Genomic DNA, 25,798 nt, shown 5'->3' on the forward strand with positions numbered 1-25,798 from the left:
CATTATGACATCTCAATTGACGATACAAAGAGAAATTTCACTAATTTGATAAGAAAACATGATCAGCAACAAGCTTAACTGTTTTATTAATCTTCTCTTGCATACCTTCAGATAAACCTTAGGTTAATTTTGCTTTCTATATAAACAGCACACTGCTCAAATTATAACTGTTACAGCTTACGGCATGGAAATTACCGTACATTCAGGTCAAGTCTAACGGCGAGATGTAGAAGTAGTCAATTCATCAATATCTTTCTACGTTACAATTATCCATTGCCGACGTGTCGCCATTTGCTAGAGGCCGCTAGGCGCCCTAATCTGGGTCCTTACTGGTTGCTTCCCTGCTCGTCTCTCACTGGTTCTCCGACTGACCAACCAAGAGTTCTTCGTTCTCAGGTTTGTCGTTTTATCAGACTTTGACCAATAGATTACTGGGCACTTAGGATGCACATGGTTTGAAGATAGAATTGTTGAGTTGCTAAACCATTACAGTACCTCCAAGTTTGCTTTATTAATGTTTGAATTAGAATCCCAACACTTCTTGTAGTTACACTGTTCATCATGCTTAAGCCTAAAAAAGCTATCGCCACCCTTAGGCGAACAATGCGATGGCTCGTAATGCCGCTGGCCGCCACGAAGCAACGGTTGTTAATTTTGATTTAAAGGTTAACAGTTTTCATCCGTCATTCTTTATTTATATTTACGGTTGGCGTTCCTGATGTGTACAAATTGTTGGCCAAATTTGTATTTTACATTTCAGATTCACATAATTTTGTTATCAAAGGAAGTATTGGATCAATACTGTGTTCGTATGGTGCTTAACACTGTCAATCGTAGTTGCTCTTTACTTATATATAGACAGTATAATAATACTGTCTGTTGTAGTTGCTCTATCAGGTACAATTCCTGATATTTAAGTAAATATGGTTGTTAATGATTTAACATCAATCAGCAATGTATCAAATGATATATCACCATAGTAATTAGAAGGTTGGTAACATAACTATTTATACTCATTTATGATTTTTTTTCACTTGCAACTTCTGGGATACTCTGCCAGAAACACTGCATATACTTGTAAATTCAGTGATTTAAAAGATATCATATACATTTTTATTAAGAGTTAAGTCCTTTGTCTTTTTTTTTTTACTACCATGGCCCTAGGCCAAGTAACTTGTTCCCCTCTTGCCATCGCCTTCCTAAGCTTCAATTATTTTAAAATGTATTTTATATTTATACAGTGCTTTTGCTATTGTCTCATTTTAGTCATTCTTTTTTATTTATATTTACTTTTTTATTGGTTTATTATTGGTTTCATATTCGGGATTTGCTAAATTTCTTCATTTGTTTTGTGGTTCTAAGTGTTAATGAGCATTTCATTTCTGCAATTTTAATTCGCTTTTTATAGTCTTCTCTTCCAATATAAGTGGTTTAGATAGGACATCATATAGGCTTGCTTCTAAGTATGTTTTTGTGCTTTAAGATGGCCTATATAGTTTTCATCTTCATATGAAAAATCACATCCCAGTTATCTTAAACATTTAACTTGTTCTAATATTGTATTTATTTATTTTACTTGATTTCTCCTTTGAAAGCCGTTATTTCTTTTTATTTTCATATTAAACTCATTAAATGGAATTTCAAATATTTATGATGTTTGAGATTTCATTTAATAATTTTACTGATTTTTTTTTTTAATGGTCTCATCTAGCTAGTACAGTTTGGACTGAAGGGGTTGGTTTGGCATATTTAAGACTGATGATCTTTAAAACATTTTTTGTGCCTTAATTTTATTTAAGGCTTTTTTCATAATAAGTGAAGGTCACTTTTGAGTTCTCTTCTTTTTTTGGTAATTAAAGTAAAAATTGAGTCTATACAAGATAAGCCTTTTCTGGAATCCATTTTGTTTTTCTAGTAGATTGTCGTCTTCTCTTTTATTAACACTGTATATAGTAGCCTGCATTTGGTAGATGAATTTACCTATTGGTTATTACAGTAATCTTTTTTTTCCCTTTTTTATTCCTTTTTTATAAATTGATATAAGCATGAGTTAGGAAGCTTTTCCAATAATTCAAACCTAAATAAGTCCTTGGAGGTGTCGTATAGTAATAATAATTTCACTGCAGTTTTGCCCATTTTATGCATATATTATAAACTCTTGGTTACTTATTGAAGACTGTCATTTAAAAAATTTCAAATCCACTAAAGTTTTGCAATTTCTTTGCTTCGTTTTTGTTGCTTTTCATTAAGCATACAGACATTCTTATTTTTATCTTCAAAACTGGTGATTAACAGTGTGGTTTATCACACTTTTCTTCTTAATTTGTATACCTTCCAAAGCATTACTATGGATATGCTTTTCCAATTTTACCATTTTCTTAATTAACAGATGCAGAATTCCATTTTAGTTTTTCCTGCAAGATGTGAAACTAAACAACTATTTTGTATAACAGGCAGAATGTTTTTCCTCATTATGAGCAATACTGTTTAATTGGTGGTATGGATGGTCATCCTCTGTCCATTTGAATCCATATGTAACCATGAATTTTCATACAGATCATATTTTCATTTCAGACCATTATAATTATCATTTCATTATAGAAGACTGGTGTTTTTAATAACAAAATAATCAATTTTTGACAGAGAATTTGAATAACATTTCATCATGTGAGCATTCTGTTTAAAAGAAATATATTTAAATTTATGATGTATAAATGCACACTATTTTGTTTCTAATTGCTGTGTGTGTGTGTGTACACACACATATATTAAACATTGCAGAAATCTGTTATAGTCCATTCTGCTAGAAAGATGCTTAAATATTTATAATATCTTGCAAGTAAATATATGGGACATGTGGGAGTCTGTTTTTAAATATGAATAACAATCAGGCAAACCGTTTTCTTAAAAAAAAAAAAAAAAACTGGGTAAGATGTAATAGGTATAATTTATATAATTTAAAGATTATAAAAGTTAATTTAAATATTTAAATATGTATAATTTGATATTTAAAGAAAGATGAAAAGGTCAGTTTTTGCAATGAAACCTTAAATTTGCAGAGCCACTTCTGTACATACCACATCTTATTTGCATGCATTATCATTAAAAAAGTACTAGTCTGAGTGGGATTATTTTATTTTATTTTATTTTTTTTATTTTTTTTTTTAGATTTCCTTTGGGAGTGTTTAGGAAAATGTTGATACTTGAAGGAAAAAAAAATATTTAAGCCCAATTTTTAGTGAAGATGGCAAATGAAATATAGGAAATACAATAAAATAAGGAAAGCTGGTATGATGATAGTCAATTGAATACATTTGTATGGATTATTAGAGAGAAAATAGCCAAAACTGTAAACTAGCATTATACAAGATAGTGTGCTAACCAGTTTTAATGTATGCATCTGAGAGTTTGGTTAGAAATAAAACATTTGATCAAAGATTCGAAACCACAAATATGAGAATTCTTAGAAAATTAGGGAAATGAACAAATGGCATGAATTGTAGAATCATATTTAAATGACTACTATATTAGGAAGGTACTTGACATTGTTAGCATTCAAAAATGTTGTATCACAGCTAATCTAAGTTAGTATCACTTAAACAGAATGGGAAAGGAAAGTTTAACTATTCAGTTATTCAATCCCAAAATGGAAAAAGACCAAGATCTAGGTTCTGTAGGAAGTTTTTGGTATTGAGACTACATTGTAATATAATGAGTTTATTAAAAAATAAACAATTAAAACCTGACAGGTTTCATGTGTTGTAAGACTTACATCATCAAGGGTAATGGTACATAAGTTTTAAAGGTTATTAACGATTAATTACACATATTAAATGTTTTTTTATAACTTCAACTGTTAAATAATTGGTAAACCAGAACAAACAATAAATTCGTTACTGTATGCGAGTTGGAACATTTCGGTCTCAATACCGAAAACTTCTTACAGAACTACTTAACCAGAGAAACCCATGTGTACAAGATCTAAGTTGATTGATGTCCTAACCAGTTTTCTCTAGAAGACAAACAATAAGATCTAATAATATTGGAGCACTGACAAATGATAGAATAATTTAGAGGAAAGTTAAAAGGATACTCTGACAGTCATGGGAGACTATCAGAGTATTCTGTACACCCTACCTTTGAGGGTACATGTCAGTAAATTAATGATGTGGTGAAATATTTTTTACCACATCTGTAATCCTGGACTAACATACATGGTTTGGAAATCTCAGATTTAAAAAAAAATCATTTTGTTAGTATTACTAGATTGTCTGTTAAGCTTTCATCATCATCATCATATGCATCAAGGATTTAGGCCTAGCATAGCCTGTTCCGGCCTTAGAAATCATCGTTTAAGAGGACGTCCTGGTTTTCTTTTTCCTAATGGCTTGTACTTCAAGGCTTGTTTTGGTAATCTTTCTGTTTTCATTCTTTGAACGTGTTCCATCCATTTATGCTTATATTTTTTAATTTTTTCTATTACTGGTTCTTGGTTTAATTCTTTCATAATATCTTCGTTTCTTTTGTGATCAAATAGGGTATACTTTGCAGTTTTTCTCATAAACTTCATTTCTGCTGTTGTTAATCTTTATTTGTCTTTTTGTTTTATTGTCCAGATTTCGCTTCCGTACATTAAGACCGGTAAGGCTAATGTATTGTATACTTTTAGCCTGGTTTGTTTTTGAACTAGGTTTGGTTTAAATATAGAGTTAATTACACTTGTTATTTTTAAATATTTTGCAATTTTTATGTTTATATCTTTTTCATTTTCATATGTGATCATACATCCTAGATAGTTAAATGAATTCACCTGTTCTAAAATCTTGTTATCTAATACTATTTTAGTTCTTGCTAGATCTTGTCCTTTAAAGGCCATAGTTTTTGATTTTTCTGTTTATATTATCATACCATAATCTTTGGATATCTCATTTAGATTTAAAATAGCTTTCTGCAAGTTATCTTCAGAATTTGTAATTATTATTTGGTCGTCTGCAAAGAGGAGAGTGTTTAAGTTAACTGTAGGTGAAAGTTTAATTCCTTGGTGTAAATTTTTACTCCATTTTATTATTATTTCATTTAAGTAGATATTAAAAAGAGTTGCTGAGAGGGGACATCCCTGTCTGACCCCTTTGGTTTATCTCTCTTGTATATGATAGCTCGTGATTTAATCTTATTTGTATTTGATTATTTTCATATATACTTGTGATAGCTTTTAGGATATTATTTGGTATTTGTCTTTCTTTTAATATGTTAAATAATGTTTCTTTTAACTTTGTCAAATGCTTTTTCAAAGTCAATAAATGCAATATGTGTTTCCAAATTATATTCTCTTCTTTTCTCTACTATTAATTTTAGGCAAAAGGCTGGGTCTATACATGATCGTCCTTTTCTAAATCCATTCTGTACCTCTAGAATAAAGTTTTCAGAATATTTCATTAGTTTGTTATTTAAGATTCTGCTATATATTTTGTAACAGGAATTTAGTATACTGATACCTCTATAGTTTTTAGGATCATCTCTGTTACCTTTCTTAAAGATAGGAATCACAATTTCTTTTTTTCCATTCTATTGGGGGGATACCAGTTGAGTAAATTTTATTTAAAAATAGTCAGTCTTTTTTTGAATCTTGTTCCTGCGTATTTATATAGTTCTGAACCTAGCTAATCTTCTCCAGGTGATTTTCCGTTTCTTGTTTCTTTCTAATGAAAAGCTGATTTCTAGTTCTTCTTCAGTTATTTCCTTTTCATTTTTGTTAATTGTTTGCCAGTTGTCTTTTTTAAAATATTTGTCTGTCCACAGTTCTGTGTAGTAATTTAGAAATTCTTCTAATTTTAATTCAGTGTTTAATTTTATGTTTTCTTTGGTATCTGCATTTAGGTGTTTCAAAATCTTATATACATTGGGTCTTATTTTATATAAATCCTATTCTAAATTAGAAACAAATTTATTCCATGGTTCTCTGTCTTTTTCTGACTTCTCTTTTAGCTATGGCTCTTATTCTTTTATATTCTATTTCATCTTCTAATCTTTTACTGCTTAGCCATTTGTGATAGGCTTCTTTTTTCTTTTTAATTATTTCTTTGATTATATCATCCCAGATCTTCAGTTTTTTTCTTTTATTGAATTTTTTGGTCTTTCCTAAGCTTTCATTTGCTGCTGCATTTAGTATTGTTTTTATATTAAGCCATTCTATTTCTGTTTCTTCATTTTGTTTTATTTTATCTAGATATTGGTTAATTCTTTGTTCATATAGCCATTGTACATTTGTGTCATTCAATAGTCTAGTTTTATAAATAAATGTTACAAATGTTAAGCTTTCATGTATGAAAATATTATTAAGAGAGACCTCCAGGGAGTCAGGAACTCATTGAGGGAAACTATACTATTCGCACCAGCTGTCTTACCTGTTCAAGAACAGGTATGATAGCTATTGAATCATGAATGAATTCATTCATGCTGCTTGAACACAATACCGAAAGGCAGTCCATTCCAGTTGCACACTCTAGCCCTAACCCCCTTCTTGACGGCATTCATTCTCAACTTCCATGGATGCCTTTGCATCCCATGAATTCCTATTGCACAATTCTTATTCAGATTGTGCAACAGTTCTAGTACTTCTTCCTCTTATGGTGAAGAGGTAGCAGTGAGTTCAATGTTGTATATATCAAGTTGATAGCTTTTAGCAAAATGGCTGCCCATTAGTTGAACAATCACTTCTGTATCAGTTATCCACATACCATCTGATTCAGTAGAGTTATTCTTTCTTTTACTTCGGGCATAAGGATAGAATTCTTTTTTGGTTATCTTTAACTTGCAGAGCCAGTTTCTTTTCATACTTGGATGACTTAGTTTTCCCATACAACACTGGTGAGGCTTCTGATCTGCTACTTATAATTATCATGACCGACATCATCCTTATGCACATGATATTTCTTCTACATCATCTTTTTCTTATGAATCTCTTGCTTAATTAGATTATACATCCATTTCACTCCTACTTTATATATATTCTTCAAAACTCTAGGGACACATGCTGATATCACATCATTTAAGTGCACTGTCAATATCCTTCCCATCCAATAAATTATACCATAGTACATAACCCCCTCAGGTGATCATAATTTCCTTTGTAGTTTAGCATATAACCTTTTCTGAATGGAACATTCATAAACTTACTTCTCAAGTGAGTAGTACTGCATGATCACTGTTACAGAATAATTAGGTTTTTAACCGAAACCTACTCTGGCACTATAATCAGATCTAGCACTCTTTGACCACGAGTTCCTTCTGTCACAAGCTACATGAGGAAGTTGTCTTGCAACAGCTCAATAAATTCAGTTTCATTCTTATGGGATTCCATGGTTACCCAATCTGTGCTCGGATAATTGAAGTCCCTCATTATGATTACTCTCTTTGCACCCATTGTATTTATTTGGTGATGCATTTCTTTGGCACTAGCAACTGATCTACCAGGTCTGTCACAGCACCCCCACTATATATTTAATCTTGTTAGACTCCACCTCACACCAGGTGGCCTCAAACTCACTGCCAAATGAAAAACTCTTACTAGTATTGCAGTCAATGGTCTCAACTCTAACTGGATCCATTCATCTGATATCATTAGCAGCATGCCATTCCTCTATTATCATGTCTATCCTTCCTAAAAATAATGTTCCCTTTCCACTCGATACAAGTTAGTATGTCTATTTCTGATAGCCAGGTCTCACTCATGCCTACAATATGAGGTTGCAATATATTAACCAAGGCAAACTCTACTACTTTATTTCTGATACTCATAGCATTCGTGACAGACATAATAAATCGATTACATGCTCTTTTGTATACACTTGTCTGTTGACTTCATGAGCACTAAAGTACACACACACACACACACACACACACACACACACACACACACACACACACACACACACACACACACACACACACACAAGTAATTGTGTGTATTTTAAAACTTAGCCTTGCTAAGCATAATGTTATAAACACAAAATAATAATTTTTTTTTTTTTTTTTTTTTGCTTTGCAACTGAATTGATTGGTGGTATGGGTTTATCCCCTATCCATATATAACCATGAATTTTCATACAGATCAAATTTTCATTTCAGACCATTATAATTATCCTTTTATTATAGAAGACTGGTTATAATAAATTTGGAACATTTCAAACACATGATTGTTCTTCACAGTATTTCTTCAGTTACAAGAGATGTAACTGAAATTGAGTACAAAGGATATAGTATTTTGAATGACAGAAGAGATAGGAGAGGAAGGGGGGGGGTACTATGGGCAGTGAATTTAAAGCTATCTGGTGTGAAGGCTAACAAGATGAAATATATGGACAATAAAATGCACTACTAATTTACCCTAATGAATACTAAATGAGTGATCATTATGGGTGACTTTGTCCAAATCTCATGATAAGATTGAAGGAGAATTTCTTGAGCTGTTGCATGTTTTTCAAGCACGCAAGCAGTGCGTGAAAGAAGCAACTCGAGAACAAACAGTGTTAGATTTGATTATAGCATCACAAGGTGTCTCAGTTCTTCCTAACATGGATTTTAGGCCAGGTGGCATGTTCCGGTCTCATGCCATCTCTTTCTTGGTCTTCTGATTCTTTTTCCATTTATTTTATATTTGTATAATATTTTTGGTAGTCTGCCATTGTCAATTCGATTTTAAATGTTCTATCCATTTTTGTTTATACTGTCTTATGTAGTAATTAATATCTTCATTTGTTTTATGGTCCCACTAGGTATATCCAGCTGTTTTTCTGAGAAATTTAATTTCTGCTGTTTGAATAATTCGTTTTTCATCTTTCCTTTTTATGGTCCATGTTTCGCTTCTGTATAGAGTTGGTTTTGACAAGACATTATATAGTCTGAGTCTAGTGTGTTTTTGTACTAGGGATGGCTTAAATATATTATTTATTATGCTATTTACTTTGACAAAGTTTAATATTTTAATATTCTCTTTTTCTTCTTTGTATGATAAATCACATCCAAAGTATTTGAAAGTATTTACTTGTTCTAATATTTTATTATCTATTTTACTTCTTATTGGGTTTTCTCCTTTGAATGCCTTTCTTTTTTTTTTTCAGATATTGTCATATTATATTGTTTTGATATATCATTTAATGATTTTAATAATCTTTGTAAATCAACTTCTGATATAGCTAATACTATTTGATCATCTGCAAATAATAGGGATCTATCATCATATGTGGGGTTATTTGTATACCAAATGGATTATACTGTTTCCAGATTGTTATAATTTTATTTATATATATATATATATATATATATATATATATATATATCGAAAAGCAGAGATGAGAGAATACGTCCTTATCGTACTCCTTGATATATCTTTCCATTCTGAGATGTTCTAATTTAACTGCTATTTTATTTTCTGTATATATTTCTTGAATGGATTGTAAAAGTTGGCTTGGTATATTTAAATCGGTTAATATTTTAAATAATTTTTGTGTACTAATTTTGTTGGCATTTATTGGTTAAACCAATACAAAAAATGATGGTACAACATGACAAAATTTCATGCCAGCTGGGGCGTCGCCAGGTTAAACAAGGCCCCCATTGTTTTTGCCAGGGAACTAGGGTGAACAGCGAAAAGTCAGCTACTGGAACAAATTGGAAAACACACCTCAACTCAACATCACCAGAGTTAAAGATCGGTACTATCAACATAAGAAGCCTGAATGGCAAAGAAATGGAGCTAACTGAGGAATTAGATAAGTACCAGATCGACATTATAGGGGTGACTGAAACAAAAAGACCAAAACTGATGAGATCTTTCTGAACAATAAATACAAAATGTTATATTCAGGCAATGACAATCAAGGAAAAGGAGTAGCCATAGTATTCAACACAAAATATGAGACTAATCTTCTTGAATGGCAGTCAGTCTCAAGTAGAGTAATATGGGCAAATATGAGAATGGGGAACTGGACAATGAGACTTATTTGTGCCTATGGTCCCACAGAAGGTTCCACTAAGGTAGAAGTGGAGAAATATTTTGAGGCTTTAGAGAAAGCAACTGACACAATGAAAAAGGAAAAGTTGGTCTTGGTTGGGATCTAAATAGCAGAGTAGGAAATGATTGTCAGACATACAAAAATATTTTGGGAAAATTTGGAGAAAAGAGCAAAGCTAATAATAATAGCAAATACCTATTGGATTTCTGCTCAGGACATGTACTGGTTATTACTAACACTATGTTCCAACATAAAAATGTGCACAAATTCACATGTAGAGAAGAGGCACGGAATAAGAAAAGTCCCATTGACTATGTTATTGTTGATAGTGATGTTTTCCCACTGGTGCAGGACACCAGAGTGTACAGAGGATTTGAAATTGGAAGTGATCACTATTTAGTCTTGAGCAGGATAAAATTGAATTTCATATTGAAAAGAATAACATCTAAGAAAGTTTTCAAGCGACTAAAAGTTGAACAGCTCTCAGATGTGAACTATAGACTAAAATACACAAAGATTATTGCAGAAAAAATGAAAGAGTTTGAGAACAGGAATCAAACCTTGGAGATTCAGTGGCAAACCTTGAAGAAAGCCCTGATTGATTCAGCTAGAGAGGCATGTGGTTAAGTTGTCTGCAAGGATAGAAAAATTAGAACTCCATGGTGGACACAGAAAAGTAGAGGCAGTGAAAGAAAAGAAGAAAGCATATCAAAACGTTCTGGCAAATAAGTCAGCTCGTGCTCTTAGAGAATACAGAGACAAATGCAAGAATGCTAAATAGTGTGTAAAACTAGCTAAAAGAAAGTCATGGGAATGAATTTGGCAAGAATATAGAAAATAAATATCAAGAAGGTGGCAAAATATTCTGGAGGTTGTTGAAGAAGTTTAGGAATGGAGGAAAGAGTGCTGTAAAAGGAGTTAGAGATGATAAAGGTGACATGAAAACAGGAGAAAAAGATATCCTTGAAGCATGGAGTAATTACTTCAAAAACTGCTAAATGAAACAAACAATGATGACAGTACAGTGGTAAAAAACACTGATCAGGCATGCAGTCAGGAATACATATCCATACTTGAAGTAGAAAAAGCCATCAAAGGCTTGAAATGTGGAAAGGCAGCAGGAGTAGATGATATTTGACCAGAAATGCTGCTGAAGTATGGTGGTATAAAAGTCTTACAGTGGCTGCACTGCATAGTTCAGAAAGCTTGGACAGAGGGACGAATTCTTGATGATTGGAGTAGAGCTCTAATAGTACCCATATATAAAAAGAGAAATAAAACTGAATGTGAGAATTACAGAGGTATTTCCCTACTGATTGTTACTGGCAAGATTTATGCAAGTATACTTGAGAAACGGTTGAGAAGAATTGTGGGTGAAGAACAAGTTGTATTCAGGCCAAATAGAGGCTGTCAGGATCAGATCTTCACTTTACGACAAATAGTCGAGAAAGCATGGGAATATAACAGTGATCTGTATTTAAGTTTTGTCGATTTGGAAAAAACATATGACAAGGTACCAAGAGAGAAGCTATTCAATACGCTACAGTTATATGGTGTCAATGGGGCATTATATCAAACAATACTTAGTCTTTATGTGAGCTTTAAGTCAACAGTTAGAATTGAAGAAAGTACAAGAAGATGGTTTAATGTTAAATCTGGTGTGAGACAAGGATGTACATTATCCCCTCTGTTATTCGTTATCTATATGGATCACATTATGAAGGAAAGTGGTATTAAACATGATATCAAAATTGGAGATGTTAATGTCAGCTCTTTGCTTTTTTTGCGAATGATGTTATACTTCTAAATAAATCCGCTACAAGTCTGCAAGATTCTCTGACTAAATTGATTAACTGTTGTAATAGATATGGTATGAAGGTCAGCAATAAAAAGACAAAGACAATGAAAATAGGCAGAATCATTGAAAATGTCGACTGTGTTGTGAACAGGGAACCTGTTGAACAAGTAAAACATTTCGGCTATTTAGGCAATGTTTTTAGTGAAGATGGTAAATTAAATATAGAAATAGACAACAGAATCAGCAAAGCTGGTATGGTGGGAAGTCAATTGAATAAATTCATATGGAATAAGAGAGAAATTAGTCGGAACACTAAATTAGCTGTATACAAGACAGTGTTTAAACCAATTTTAACTTATGGATCTGAGAGCTGGGTCAGAAGTAAAACACTTGACCTAAGACTAGAGACTGCAGATATGAGAGTCCTGAGAAAGATTATAGGCATGAACAGATGGTATCAATTGTCAATATCATATTAAAAATGAGGATATTAGGAAAAACTTGACATTGTCAGCATCCAGGAATGCGTTAGCAAAGCTAATCTCAGGTGGTATGGTCACTTAAATAGAATGGGCAAAGAAAGATTAGCAAAACAAGTGTTCCCTGCCAGGTTGGCAGCAAAACGACCCAGAGGAAGACCAAGATATAGGTGGATTGATACGGTACAAAGTGTCTTAGATGATAGAAATATAAGATCTGATAATGTTGGAGTTTTGACAAGTAACAGACTGATTTTGAGGAAAATTGTAGATAGGAAGTTGGTAATGAGGTAAATTTTTCATGTAGTACTGTCATATCCTGTACACCCCTTGAGGGGACATGGCAGGAATTTGATGATGTCACATAACAAAAATTGCAAATACAACTCAGAGGATAATTGTGATGTTGAAATGAACATTAGCATGTAAGGCCCAAAAGCAAGAAACAACAGGAGCAACCAATCGCCTGCAGGTAATAGTAATATAGTGTTAGCCTGTCCAACTACGCCTTAAACAAAGATGAACTCTCACTACTCAGCAAAGGTCTAAATTTTGCCGTAGCTCCCAGATTGATGAAGAAACTGGATTTTATTTGTAATATTGAAAGGGGCTTAAGATTCACCCCAAATACCATAGCAGATAAAATACGTTTAGATAAGAAAACAATAACAAGCAACTTAACAAAACATGAATTAACAGCACTGAAATCATTAAAATCAAATCCGAACATCGTAATAACTAGAGCCGATAAAGGAAGTGCCACTGTTATTCTAAACCGAACCACATATTTAGAAAAAATGAATCTGCTAGTGTCGGACAATAGTACATACCAGTATGTTAACTATGACCCAACCAATAGAATAAAAAAGAAAACAGAGAAACTACTTAAATCAATTACTACATAGCCCGAAGATACAGTCAAAATATTACTTCCACACTATGCTCGTTCCCCAAGAATTTATGGTCTACCAAAGATACACAAACAAAACAAACCACTCCGGCAATAGTCGAAGGTATAGACAACCCGAATTATCACCTAGCCAAGAAATTAGTGCCAACACTCAAGGAATTGGTAGGGTATTCCCCCTCCTATATCAGAAAGACAACAATTCATAAACATAATCAGAGACATTACATTAGAAAAAGATGATTTATTAGATGTCTCTGCCCTCTTTACAAATGTCCCAATCAATTACAGAATCCTTCTTTTACAGAACAAATTCCCTCCAGATATCAACGCGCTATTTGATGTATTATGTTCTGGTATGGCAAAATGCTTCCTACCTACATAAAGATGACACAGCCATGGACTTGCCATTATTCCCCCCCCCCCCCCATTGTTAACTTTTAATGGAACGTTTTGAGCAACATGCTCTAGATTTTTCTCCTTTAAAACCCAAAGTCTGGCTTAGATACGTAGACGATGTTTTCGCAATCTGGCCCCGTGGCTGCTAGACACTTTCCTTAACCACCTAAACAAACAGCACAAACGCATACAGTTCACAATTGAGATTGAAACAAAACACACTTCCATTTCTAGATATACACTTGTCACACCTCTTCCTTCTGGCAGTCTTTCCTTCACCGTTTACCGGAAACTGACACATATTGGCCAATGTATACACATAAACTCCTACCATCACCCAACACAAAAACTAGGTCATTAATACTCTAAAAAACAGGGATTTGAAGATCTACTCCAATGAACAAGCACTGAAAGACAAATATAATGTTATCAGCAATACTTTTCTAAAAAAATGGTTACAGCCAAAACGCTGTTAACAAAATTCTCTAGAAGACCTCAATAAAAAAAAAAGATAAACCAGACTACAATAAATCTATAACCATTCCTTATATTAAAGGGACATCAGATAAAATAAATTGAATTTGACATGGACAAGGAACTCATCCGAAGAGTTTGAAAATACAGTCCCAGATTGGAAAAAAAAATTTGTTTGGACTGTTAAGGCTATTGCCATTACCCAGCTGTAACTAGAGCTCATAGCACAATAACACCTCCTCCTTTTTTGGACGAGTGGTAAGCGTATCCTCTCTCCAGTCAAAAGGCTGCGAGTTCGAATCCCACCGTGGGCATGAATGTTTGTGATTGTGAAAGCACTAGTGGTGGTAGTTGGCGGTAAATGACATTGGTGTTAGATGGTGGAGGTTGGTGGAATAGTGAGACAAAGAGTTGTAGAGTTTATGCCCCCTCTCTTGATAAGTCTTTGGCCTCCCTGGAGGTTGATGTAATAATAATACTACAGAAATACAACCTCAAAGCCACCTTTAAACCTCCTGCAAAATTAAAAAGCTTACTCAACTTATCCAAAGACCCACTCTCTCTGCTGGCCCACCCTGGAGTATACCGTATTTATTGCACCTGTAATCTACCATATATAGGAGAAACAGGATGCACAATTCCTATCAGACAAAAGGAACATAAATGACACATTAAATATGATAGCTATGGTGAAGCAAGCCTTTCTGATCATGTCCTGAACACTTTACATAGAATTGACTGGAAAAGCACCAGTTGTTTACATCACACCAAAACATAGTATGAACACAAATTTAAGGAAACCTGTGAGATTCTTATCAACCACCCCAATCTGAACAATAATGATGGTCTAAAAATCTTAAGCATGTGGAAGGCACATAATTCTACCCACGGAACTTTTCTCCCTAATAGTTAACTATAAACAAGACTGTAGATAATACAGAATCCTAAATCTAATATAACAATTGTCATGTTAAAAATAGGACATCATTGTTACCATAAGAAAACTATCTATATGAAAGAATGTTTCTCTCATGTTATCTTAAATAGAATTTAACTTTGATGTAGTTTCTAAATAATTAATTTTTAATTTTATCTGTATTTTTTTTCCTCACTAGAGGTCATGCCAGCAGAATAGCTTACTGTGTGAAATGTAACTCAGCTTGTCCTTATATATTTGTATATACTCCAGATGATGACCTTAATATGAAGGTCAAATTCGGGAAATTAAAATAGTTATTTATAACATAGTTGTAAAGTCCATAATTTCTAAAATGAATGCTGATCACCGTGCAACACTAAAAGAAAGGATTGATATGTAAGGATTTGGAAGTAATTTTGCCTCTTTATAATGGCTTGATATTACTTCACCTGGACTACTGTGTGCATGTTTGGTCTCCTGGGATTATGGAAATTAAATTACAAGAATAGATTGAATGTATGTGGACTACAGATACTAGTAGACAGAAGAAAGAGGGATGATATGATAGATGGGTGAGTTGACCAGTATGCCTGTTGAGTGCATTTAGTGTGAATGAGTTTAAGAGAAGGTGAGTCATTGACTCTAGGGGAGGTCTAATAATAAATTATCTTTTGACAATTTGTGAATCTCTGTAATATTCCTACCATTACATGGTTTATAAATGCTTGTGAATACATTTACAAATGTATCAGGCTAGTAAAATTGTTTGCTATCAGTCAATTAAAGCAGTTTTGCATATGACTTTTTCTCTTTTAATATATATTGATGTGTCTTTTCAGATTGAAGAATGGATAATGGGGACAGCGGTAATGGAGCTTTGGGAGAATCATTCCTGGCTGGTGGGGGACAGTACATTGTGCATGCAGATGGTAAGTAATATATCATTTAATCATTATCACTCTTTCTTTACTTTTGCTAAGACATTTGATAGAATATGGGATAGAAGAATGGTTCTCTGACAGATATCAAAATTGTATAAGGAGAAACAACCTACAAAAAAGTGTGTGTGTGTAACAAGTAGAAGTGTCACTGAATTCTATTTTTACCCTTGTTTAACTTGTGTATTGATGATATGAATGTTCTGATGATAATGCATAGCTGAGAGGGATCATATTGAAGATATGATGAATGTTTTTCTGAAAATGCTCTAAATTCCCTTTCAAGAGGATATGAATACACATATAGAAAGACTTGGGTGTTGTTGGTTATTTGTAATAGTGCTTCATGGTATAAACAACACCAAGAGAAGAAAGTGCTTAAGGGTCAAAGCTGTATAACTGAGAGGAGACCTCCACATAGCCTTTAAAGGAATGCGGAGAACCGACCAGGGCTTCTGACCTAATGTCCAATCCTCACCTTCTCGTGGTGCACCCTGTTGGGTATCTACTTTGATACTGAACGAACGAGGATGGGCTGGCAATTTGGGATTTAGCCGACCAAATTGTATTCTTATTGGTTAAACCAAAATAAAAAATGATGGTACAACATGACAAAATTTCATGCCGGCTGGGGCGTCGCCCGGTTAAACAAGGCCCCCGTTGTTTTCGCCAGGGAACCAGGGCGAACAGCGAAAAGTCAGCTACTGGAACAAATCTAGGAAAATTGTAGATAGGAAGTTAATAATGATGTAATTTTTTCATGTAGTACTGTCATATCCTGTACACCCCTTGAGGGTACATGGCAGGAATTTGATGATGATGAGAGAAGAAAAAATATAATTAATTTATTTAACTAATATTTTGCTGGTTTTCTGCCAAGAATCTTCAGAGCACAAATTATTACTGTGACAAGCACACTGCACTCAATTAAATCTTTGTAGAAATAATTTGATTTGTACCTAAAATAAAAATAGAACTGCTAATGTCCTAACATGGCACCCTCTATGGGCCAGTTAACCATAAAGTTAATTTGGTGAAGTCAGGCTATCTGGTCTCAGAATGACTGTTTAGAAAAATTAACCGTATGTGAATTAAATTTATTATTATGGTATGGCAGTGTGGTTGAAAGATAATGGTTGTCAATTTAATGTTGTGAAATGTAAGGTTCTGCACTTCAGGATGAAAATATTATATACTTTGTGTCATACTGATGGTCTGTACTAATGTATGACACTTTGGATGTCAGGAAAACTAGAATTACTTCACAAGGAAATTAAGAGATGTCCGTGTGATATACTAGGATTTGCGGAGATGCGATGGATATCATCAGGAGAGATAAATGGATGTGAAGTCAGGGCATGACACAAGCACAAAGCAGGAGTTGGTTTCCTTCTTAACAAAAAAAATTTAGTAAGGCACTGTTAGGATACAAACCAGTCAATGAATGAATCATAGTAGCAAAATTTCAAGCAGAACCGTTTAATATATCAATAGTCCAGATATATGCACCCACATCTGGCAGCACAGATGAGAATATTGACTTATTTTACAAATATCTGATAGAGACAATAGAAACAATACCAAAGCAAGATATACTAATTATTGAAGGAGATTGGAATGCCAAAGTTGGAATAGAAAATGGTGGTTGGGAAAGCATTGTGGGAAAATATGGTTTGGGAGAAAGAAATGAAGGAGGTAAAAAAATGTTAGAATTTGCTATGAACCACGAGATGATCTGTAACACAAGATTCCAGCAAAAGGAGTGTAGAAAATGGACATCCCAATCAAATGATGGGAAATCCAAGAACATGATTTTTTAATCATAATAAATGATTATGATTAAAAGAAGATGGATAACAGCAGTGCCGAACTTTTCAAAGAGCAGATATAGATTTGGATCATAGTTTAGTGATTGCAGACACCAAGTTGAAATTAAAAAGAAAATTTAAACCCCCATCATCAGAAACAAAGAGATACAGCAAGAATAAGTGAAACAGAAATAGGAAGAAGGTACAGAACAGTGTTAGCAGAGAAAAGTTTGGAAAAAGAAAAAAATTTGAATCTAAGAGTGAAAGGAGTAATGAAGGCAATTGAAGATGCAGTTGAAGAAACAGTACCAGAAAAAAAGATCAAGAAGAAGTGGATCAGACAAGAAACAATGAAGTTACTACAGGAGAAGAGAATGTTGGAGATAAGAATGGATATATCAGAACAAATAAAGGAGCAATATAGAAGAAAGTGTAATGAAGTGAAAAAAGCAGTCAGAAGGGATATGAAATGGTTAGAAGCCCAGTGCAATAATATAGAATAGCACTATGGAGAGCATAAAACTAGGGAGGTGTACAAAATGATCAGAACTATTAATAAAAGGTGGCAACCAAAACAGATCACAATTAAAGATGAAAAAGGCAAAGTATTGATGAATAAAGATAAAATTGTACAGCAGTGGACAAGATACTGTAGTGAGTTATATGAAGAAAAACTAGATTCAGATGAAGTTGGGAAACTGATTGAAGAATTGAAGCAGATATCACCACCAGGTAATGAGTTTAACATGGACATTTTAAGAAGAGAGGTAGAAAAAGCAATAGGACAGTTAAAACACAACAAGAGTCCTAGTAATGATAACATTACTGGAGAAATGATTAAATATGGTGGCAGAAGTATGGTTATAGAAATGCACCAACTATGTAATATGGTATGGAAGGAAGGGAAAATGTCAGAGGAATGGGTGAAATCAATATTAGTATCATTATATCAGAAAGGAAATAAGCTAAAATGTAAAAATTATAGAACAATTGCTTTGACAAGTCAGTCACCTTGGTAAGGTGGTGGTGATGATATTGACAGAAAGATTGAGAACACAATTGGAAGCATATCTTGTAGATGAGCAAGCAGGATTTAGGAAAGATAGAAGTACAATTCAACAGATTTTGACAATGTGGTTATTAGCAGAGAAAGCTAAGGGAAAACACAAAAACATATACACTTGCTTCGTTGATTTTCAGAAGGCATTTGATAGTATCGACCAGAAATTGACATTAGCAGTGCTAGAATCTTATGGAATTGATAGAAAACTAATAGCTATATTAAAAGATGTTTAGAAGAATGCAGTTGCAGCAGTTAGACATTTTGCAGATAACATTATTATTATTGTTGAAGAAGAAGAAAAAGAACTATAAAAAATGTTGAAACTGTTAAATGAGAAAGGGAAGATGTTTCATGTTCTCACCAAATACCATTGTATTTGGTGAGAAGAACATGAAACAAAAGATACAAGTGGATAGAATTGATATAGAAAATGTAGAACAACACATATTTGGGAAGTAAAATGACATATGATTTGGACTGTTAAAAAAAAAAAAAAAAGCAATAAAGATCAGATTGCAAAGGAAAGAACAAATCTGAAGGCCATGGATAATATCTGGAAAAGTAAATCGGAAGCATGCATCTTTAGCAGTGTACTGTGTGGATCTGAAACATGGGTAATAAATAAGGAATCAAGAAAAAGAATTTTGGCATTTGAAAACTTGTTACAGGAAAATTCTAAGAATAGGATGGATACAGAAAATCACAAATGAAGAGCTCTATTGGAAGATACAACCAAAGGAGAATCTAATGCAGAAGATTATACAATGGGAGCTGCAATTACAAGTGTGGTCTGAAAAGTTCTCGGCTTGGACCATAGATGGCAACACTATAGGCAGATTTTTTTTTTCTAAGTTGGTACGTCTGACATAAGCATCCATGTGAAATTGCAAGTCATTCTATCAAATAGTTTGTTTTATACAGCTGTTTCAAGCAAAAGTGTTGTCTGTATCCCTTGAAATGAATAAAATTGAATATCGTGCAGTTATAAAATTCTTTGTAAAAGAAGGTTTAACTGCAAAAGAAAATCATTCAAAGTTCATAAAAGTTTATGGGCACTCTTCTCTTTTGTTTTTGACAATTAAGAAATGGGCTGCTGATTTTAAACGTGACCTTACCAGCCTTGAAGATGATCCATGTGAAGGACATCCAAGAAGTGTAACAACACCAGAAATCATTGATCGAGTGCACGATATGGTATTGGATGACCGGCGAGTCAAAGTGTGTGAAATTGTTGAGACTAGGCATTTCAAAAGAATGTGTAGGATATATTTTGCATGAAGAATTGCATGTGAAAAAGTTTGGTGCAAGATGGGTGCTGCACTTGCTCACAGCAGAATCAAAAACACACTCGCATGAAAATCTGAACAGTGCTTTAACAAGAATAAAACTGATATTGTGCATTGATTTATTACTATGGATGAGACTTGGATTCACCATTGCATTCCAGAATCAAACTAGTGGATGGAAGCTGGTTGTTCAGTGCCAAAGAAGACAAAGTTAGTTTTATCAGCAGGAAAGGTCATGGAATTGGTGTTTTGGGATGCTAAAGGCATTTTGTTTATTAATTATCTTGAAAAGGATAAAACAATAACTGGGGAATATTATTCCAATCTTTTAACCAGACTAAACGAAAAAAATCTGAGAAAAGCCCGGTCTGCAGAAGAAAAAAATCGTATTTCATCAGGACAATGCACCTGACCACAAAAGTGTTTTGGCAGTGGGAAAATTAAACGATCTGCACTATGAATTGTTGGAAAATCCACTCTATTCCCCAGATTTGGCTCCCCTCTGACTTCTATCTCTTCTCAAAACTAAAACTCTTCCTTGCTGGTCAGCATTTTTCTTCAAATCAAGAGGTGGTTGAAGCTGTAGAGGGGTTTTTTGCAGATCTTAGCATCGCTGGAATAAATGTATTAGTCTTAAGGGAGATTATGTTGAAAAATAAAAATAATTTTGATATTATAAATTCGTTTTTTAATTGTTATGCCGAGAACTTTTCAGACCACCCTCTTATTTGGACATATCTGCAGAATGAACAAGCACCAGAAGATATTCATGTTTGGTATTATGGATGGTGTAAACAGAAAAACCATACAGATAATGGATAGACGACAGAAAAGACTGGTGTGGAATGGGTTTACGGAAACTGCAACACTGTGCACTAGACAAAGAAAGGTGGAAGAAGATAGTGAAGGAGGCATCAGACACCAACAGGCATTGAGCTCATGGTTCATGATGGTGGTAGTTCTAGATTGCAGGAAATTGAAGAGCCTAAGAATTTGAGTGTGATGGTGGGTCAAGAGTTGAACTTCAGAGGCATATTGCAAAAGTTGGTGAAATAGCTCAAAGGATTATTTGGATGCTGAAAATCACACTAACAAATAAAAATAGGGAGAGGTTATTTTCCCTGTATATAGAGCTATGAATAAGCCAAATCTTGGCCAGGTGACCAAATCTTGCACAGATTTGGTCACCTGGGTTTGTTGGTGATCAGGAGTTGGAGGGGGGGGGGGGGATCGAGAGACTAGTGACAGAACTTCTGACAAATCTATGCACTGCTCTATGAGAATAGATCAAAGTTGTGTGGGTTGCAAGGTTTAGTTGATAGGCAAAAGACAGGGAACATGATAAAAAAAATTTTTATGTTACTAAAGGATTATTTATGATTCACAAAATAAATGATTATTTCTGGTCAGATACCATCTACTGCAATTATCTTTCCACATTTCAGTTGATGGTATTTTATATCTCAGGTGTTGATACATGCTCCTGAATGCATTCCTTTTGAATATTTTCTACTGTCATAGCTAGTTACCTTTTAACAATCTTTCAGAGTAATTACTCTAGACATCAAGAAATCTCAGTTTTACTGTCATATTTTTCATCTCTGGTTTCTTTTATGGTACTCTTTCCTTTATTTCTATGATTTTTCAAAACCTTCAGTATATTTTTCCAAGTTGATAACTATCTTCTTTATCATCAGTCTTCCAGTTACTTTTCTGCATTGTGATTCACTTCCTCTTACATTTTTGTCTATATTCTCTTAGAGTATAAGCTGATTTGTTTTCTAAGAACTTTCAGTATGCTTTCTTCTGTTCCCCTTTCTGTTGTGCTGTTTTTTTTTTTTTTTTTTATGCGAAAAAATATATTTGAATTGAGGAATATTCTAAACATTTAATTTGAACTTGTATTATAAATAATCTTAATTTCCTTAACTGCAGTACTGCATACCATTTTAATGTATTACTCAATTCTGGGAACAATATAGTCCTCTTGAATTCCTTAAAACTAGCACCAAGAAAAAGAGTGAAATCTGAACAATATTTAAAAGCTTTGGTGATTTGTTTTGAATTCCCAGTGTGGTTGACAGTAGTTAAGTTATAAACAACTGCTGCTTCTCTAGATATTGAGTTAAGTCAGTTTCTAGAGTGCAAAACTGAAATGTATTGCAATTTCTCACTGTACACAGTTTTGAATAACGTGCTTGTTAAATTAACGTGGTTAATGAATTGATACCACAGGTTAAAAATTCCATTCACTCTGGTTCAGATGAAACTTCTCCAACCATCCTTGACTTTGAGGCAAGGCATAACTATCATGTCACTAAATGCAGTACAGAGTTAATTAGTCTCAGTTATTCTAAACAATTAGTTTAGCAACAGCTAGTATAATTAGAGACAACTGGAATGACAACAGCCTTGCATAATGAAAAATACCTCTCCTCCCACAAAGCAAAAACTTTGTTTTGCTTGCATACAGGGAAATAAAATAAAGTTTTTATTGTAGCACTAAACATAGTACATAACTAAATATATTGTGCTAACATCCTCTTTCAAAATTTAATGACAGTTATTGTAGTTAGACAACTGGAATGAAAAAAACACCTCTCCTCTGCAAGAAAAATTAAATTTTATTGTTGCACCAAACACATTATGTAGCTAAATACATTGTTGAAAGTTTATTTTTCACTTGGTTAGAGTATGATAAATTTAGTTTAATCCTTTATCCAAGTGTGAGCAAACAAAGTTTGCGCCTGAAAGTATCTTCAGGACTGAGGAAAGGTGGTACACACCAGGGCAACTCGTTGCAAAGGTGGAGCAAGCTACCAATACTCCTTTCTCAGTGTCTCCTATAATGCAAAACACATCTCCTTACGGATATATCTAATGTTCTGCATTAAGGGAAGGGCCACTACCCAGACTAGTTTCGACCTTTATTGAGGTCTCTTCAGTGGGAGCCAGGCCCAAGCTGAGATACCAGGCAGAAGCATTCGCAGGTCATCTCTACCTATAGGAGTTGCCAAATGGTGTGCCATCCATTTTTAATAAATTACTCTGGATTTAGAGAAAGATGTTGAAAGTTTATTTTTCACTTGGTTAGAGTATGATAAATTTAGTTTAATCCTTTATCCAAGTGTGAGCAAACAAAGTTTGCGCCTGAAAGTATCTTCAGGACTGAGGTAAGGTGGTACACACTGGCAACTCCTATAGGTAGAGATGACCTGCGAATGCTTCTGCCTGGTATCTCAGCTTGGGCCTGGCTCCCACTGAAGAGACCTCAATAAAGGTCGAAACTAGTCTGGGTAGTGGCCCTTCCCTTAATGCAGAACATTAGACATATCCGTAAGGAGATGTGTTTTGCATTATAGGAGACACTGAGACAGGAGTATTGGTAGCTTGCTCCACCTTTGCAACGAGTTGCCCTGGTGTGTACCACCTTTCCTCAGTCCTGAAGATACTTTCAGGCGCAAACTTTGTTTGCTCACACTTGGATAAAGGATTAAACTAAATTTATCATACTAAATACATTGTGTTAACATCATCTGTTGAATTTTCAGTTGCAGAAAATATGAGGGTTGTTTGAAAACTTTTCAAACAACCCTCATAAAAAAAACACATTTTGTTGGAAAAAATCACATTTATTTCTCAACATAGTCTCCATCGAGGTCTTCACATTTGGTCCAACGAGTTTCCAATTTTTTCATCACATCTAAAAAGTAGGATTTGTCAAATTGTGCAAAATAGTCATTGACAGCCTTGATGACATCCTCATTCGAAGAAAATCCCCTCCTTCCCATAAGCCAAATTTTTAAGTTTGGGAACAAAAAGTCACACGGGACAAAATCCAGAGAATATGGTGGATGCGGAACCATTTTGAACCTCAATTTGTGCAATTTTGCCATTGCAGCGGCCGATGTGGGATGGTGCATTGTCTTGATGAAAGAGCACTTTCTGTGCACCGATCTTGGCCATTTTTCTTTAGTTCTTCTTTTAAACGGTCCAACAATGATGCATAATAGACTCCTGTTATTGTCTTATCCTTTTCCAAATAGTCTATCATGATAATTCCTTGGGAATCATAAAATAGTGGCCATCATCTTCCCAGCTGACAAAATGGTCTTCATTTTTTTTTTTTTTTTCAGTGCTCTTTCACTGGGCATTGTCCACTGTTTTGACTGCTGCTTGGACTCAGATGTGTAGTGGTGGATCCAGGTTTCTCTACAGTCACAAATCAATGCAAAAAAATCCTGCAAATTGTGATTAAACTTCGCCAAACACTGCTTTGAAATGTCTTTTCGCATGTGTTTTTGATCGCCAGTCAATAATCACAGCACCCATCGCGCACACATCTTTTTCATGTGCAATTTTTCATGTAGGATATTATACACCCATTCAGTTGAGATGCCTACAATCTCAACTGAATGGGTGTATAACATCCTGCACAAATGTATAATATCCTTTCACTCGGCGGTCTTCCATAACAATACCATGGATTTTGTCAATCATTTCCTTTGTAGTGACCTCAGTCAGGTGTCTGAGCACGCTTCATCTTCGATGGACTTATGACCACTTTTAAACTCATTTATCCAAAAATAAATAGTGTTTAATGCTGGCGCAGAGTCCCCATGAACTGCATCTAACTCGGCTTTGATCTTGCCAGCCATCCACTTCTTCAAATAAGTGTTTTATCACTGCACAAAACTCGTTTTTCTCCATTTTTATGAAAAATGCGAACATGGTCATTTTAAATGTTTGTCAAATGAGAACTACACATTGCACATGGCTAAAATTTTGCCAAGGGGTCATGAAAAAGATGATACGCGCCAACAATGGTGGTATGAATGAACAAATTGTGTCACCGTCTATTGAAAATTTACCAAACTTTTCGAACAGCCTTTGCATGTAGCACCAGCTGTTTATAATGCAAGGAGTGAGTGCAGAAACCTAACATTATACAAGGTGCATCCAGAAAGTAAGGTCCATTTAGAATTTACTGCCAAATAAGATATACCATTGCCTAACCTTATTGTTGCTTATTATGTTATGCCCATAAACCTTACACAGTCGTCAGTGAATTGCTGCAGCACTGTTGTTTCTTGCCAATGCAAACTGTATCACACCACAAACATCACAACTGGCAGGATTTTTTTTATCATAGCACATAGAAGATAACAAATAACAACAGAATGAAAGTAAAATGGTAAACAGCTAACTAACAAGTCACTCTATGCTACCATGCGTCGTGATCTTTCTCCCATATCTTATTTGGCAGTAAATTCTGAACAGACCATACTTTCTGGACGTGCCTTGTAACTTGAAATCACACAAAAAAACTATTCAATGCAACATACCTTGTTCAGATATTTCTCATAATTTTCTTTTAAATATTTTAAAAATATTTATTATCTTTGATAGTTATATTACCAGTTTTTTATCAGTAAAAATGGTAAAAATAAATGTATTAAAAAAAATGTTAATATTTGAAAAGTTCATGGATAAGTTGCAATTTTTTCATTGCATATTATATTTGGTTAACATGTTTTCACTTATCATGGCATTTTCACAGGATACGTTAACCTTGTAAATCAAGGGATTCCTGTAATTCCCTGTCAGTTATCAGCAGTGATACTATATTGCTGTGTTCCTTCTTATACTTGCATGTGAAAAAAGAAACTTAACATCATGCTCTGTTGTTACAGAGCATGATGTTTGCACTTAGC

The 25,798-nt window shown here is 34.0% G+C and overlaps 1 protein-coding gene across 4 annotated transcripts in view; it reads left to right on the plus strand.

Annotated features, from left to right (window-relative positions):
• Positions 1-342: 342 nt before the first annotated feature.
• Positions 343-25,798, plus strand: part of Nf-YB (nuclear factor Y-box B) — a 137,127-nt gene continuing 111,671 nt past the window's right edge. The window contains exons 1-2 of one of the 4 annotated variants that reach the window (XM_090406132.1): positions 343-396; positions 15,829-15,918. In XM_090406132.1, the coding sequence (XP_090262258.1) occupies positions 15,837-15,918 (82 nt within the window). In that variant the 5' untranslated portion in view covers positions 343-396; positions 15,829-15,836. Of the gene's footprint in view, positions 397-515; positions 666-737; positions 991-15,828; positions 15,919-25,798 lie in introns of those variants that run through there. The other 3 variants (XM_090406160.1, XM_090406141.1, XM_090406150.1) reach the window with 3 other exon arrangements.

This window comes from Typopeltis vanoorti, chromosome 2 (assembly GCF_054136105.1).
Source record: "Typopeltis vanoorti isolate ZY-2024b chromosome 2, IOZ_Tvanoo_1.0, whole genome shotgun sequence".
Taxonomy (NCBI): domain Eukaryota; kingdom Metazoa; phylum Arthropoda; class Arachnida; order Uropygi; family Thelyphonidae; genus Typopeltis; species Typopeltis vanoorti.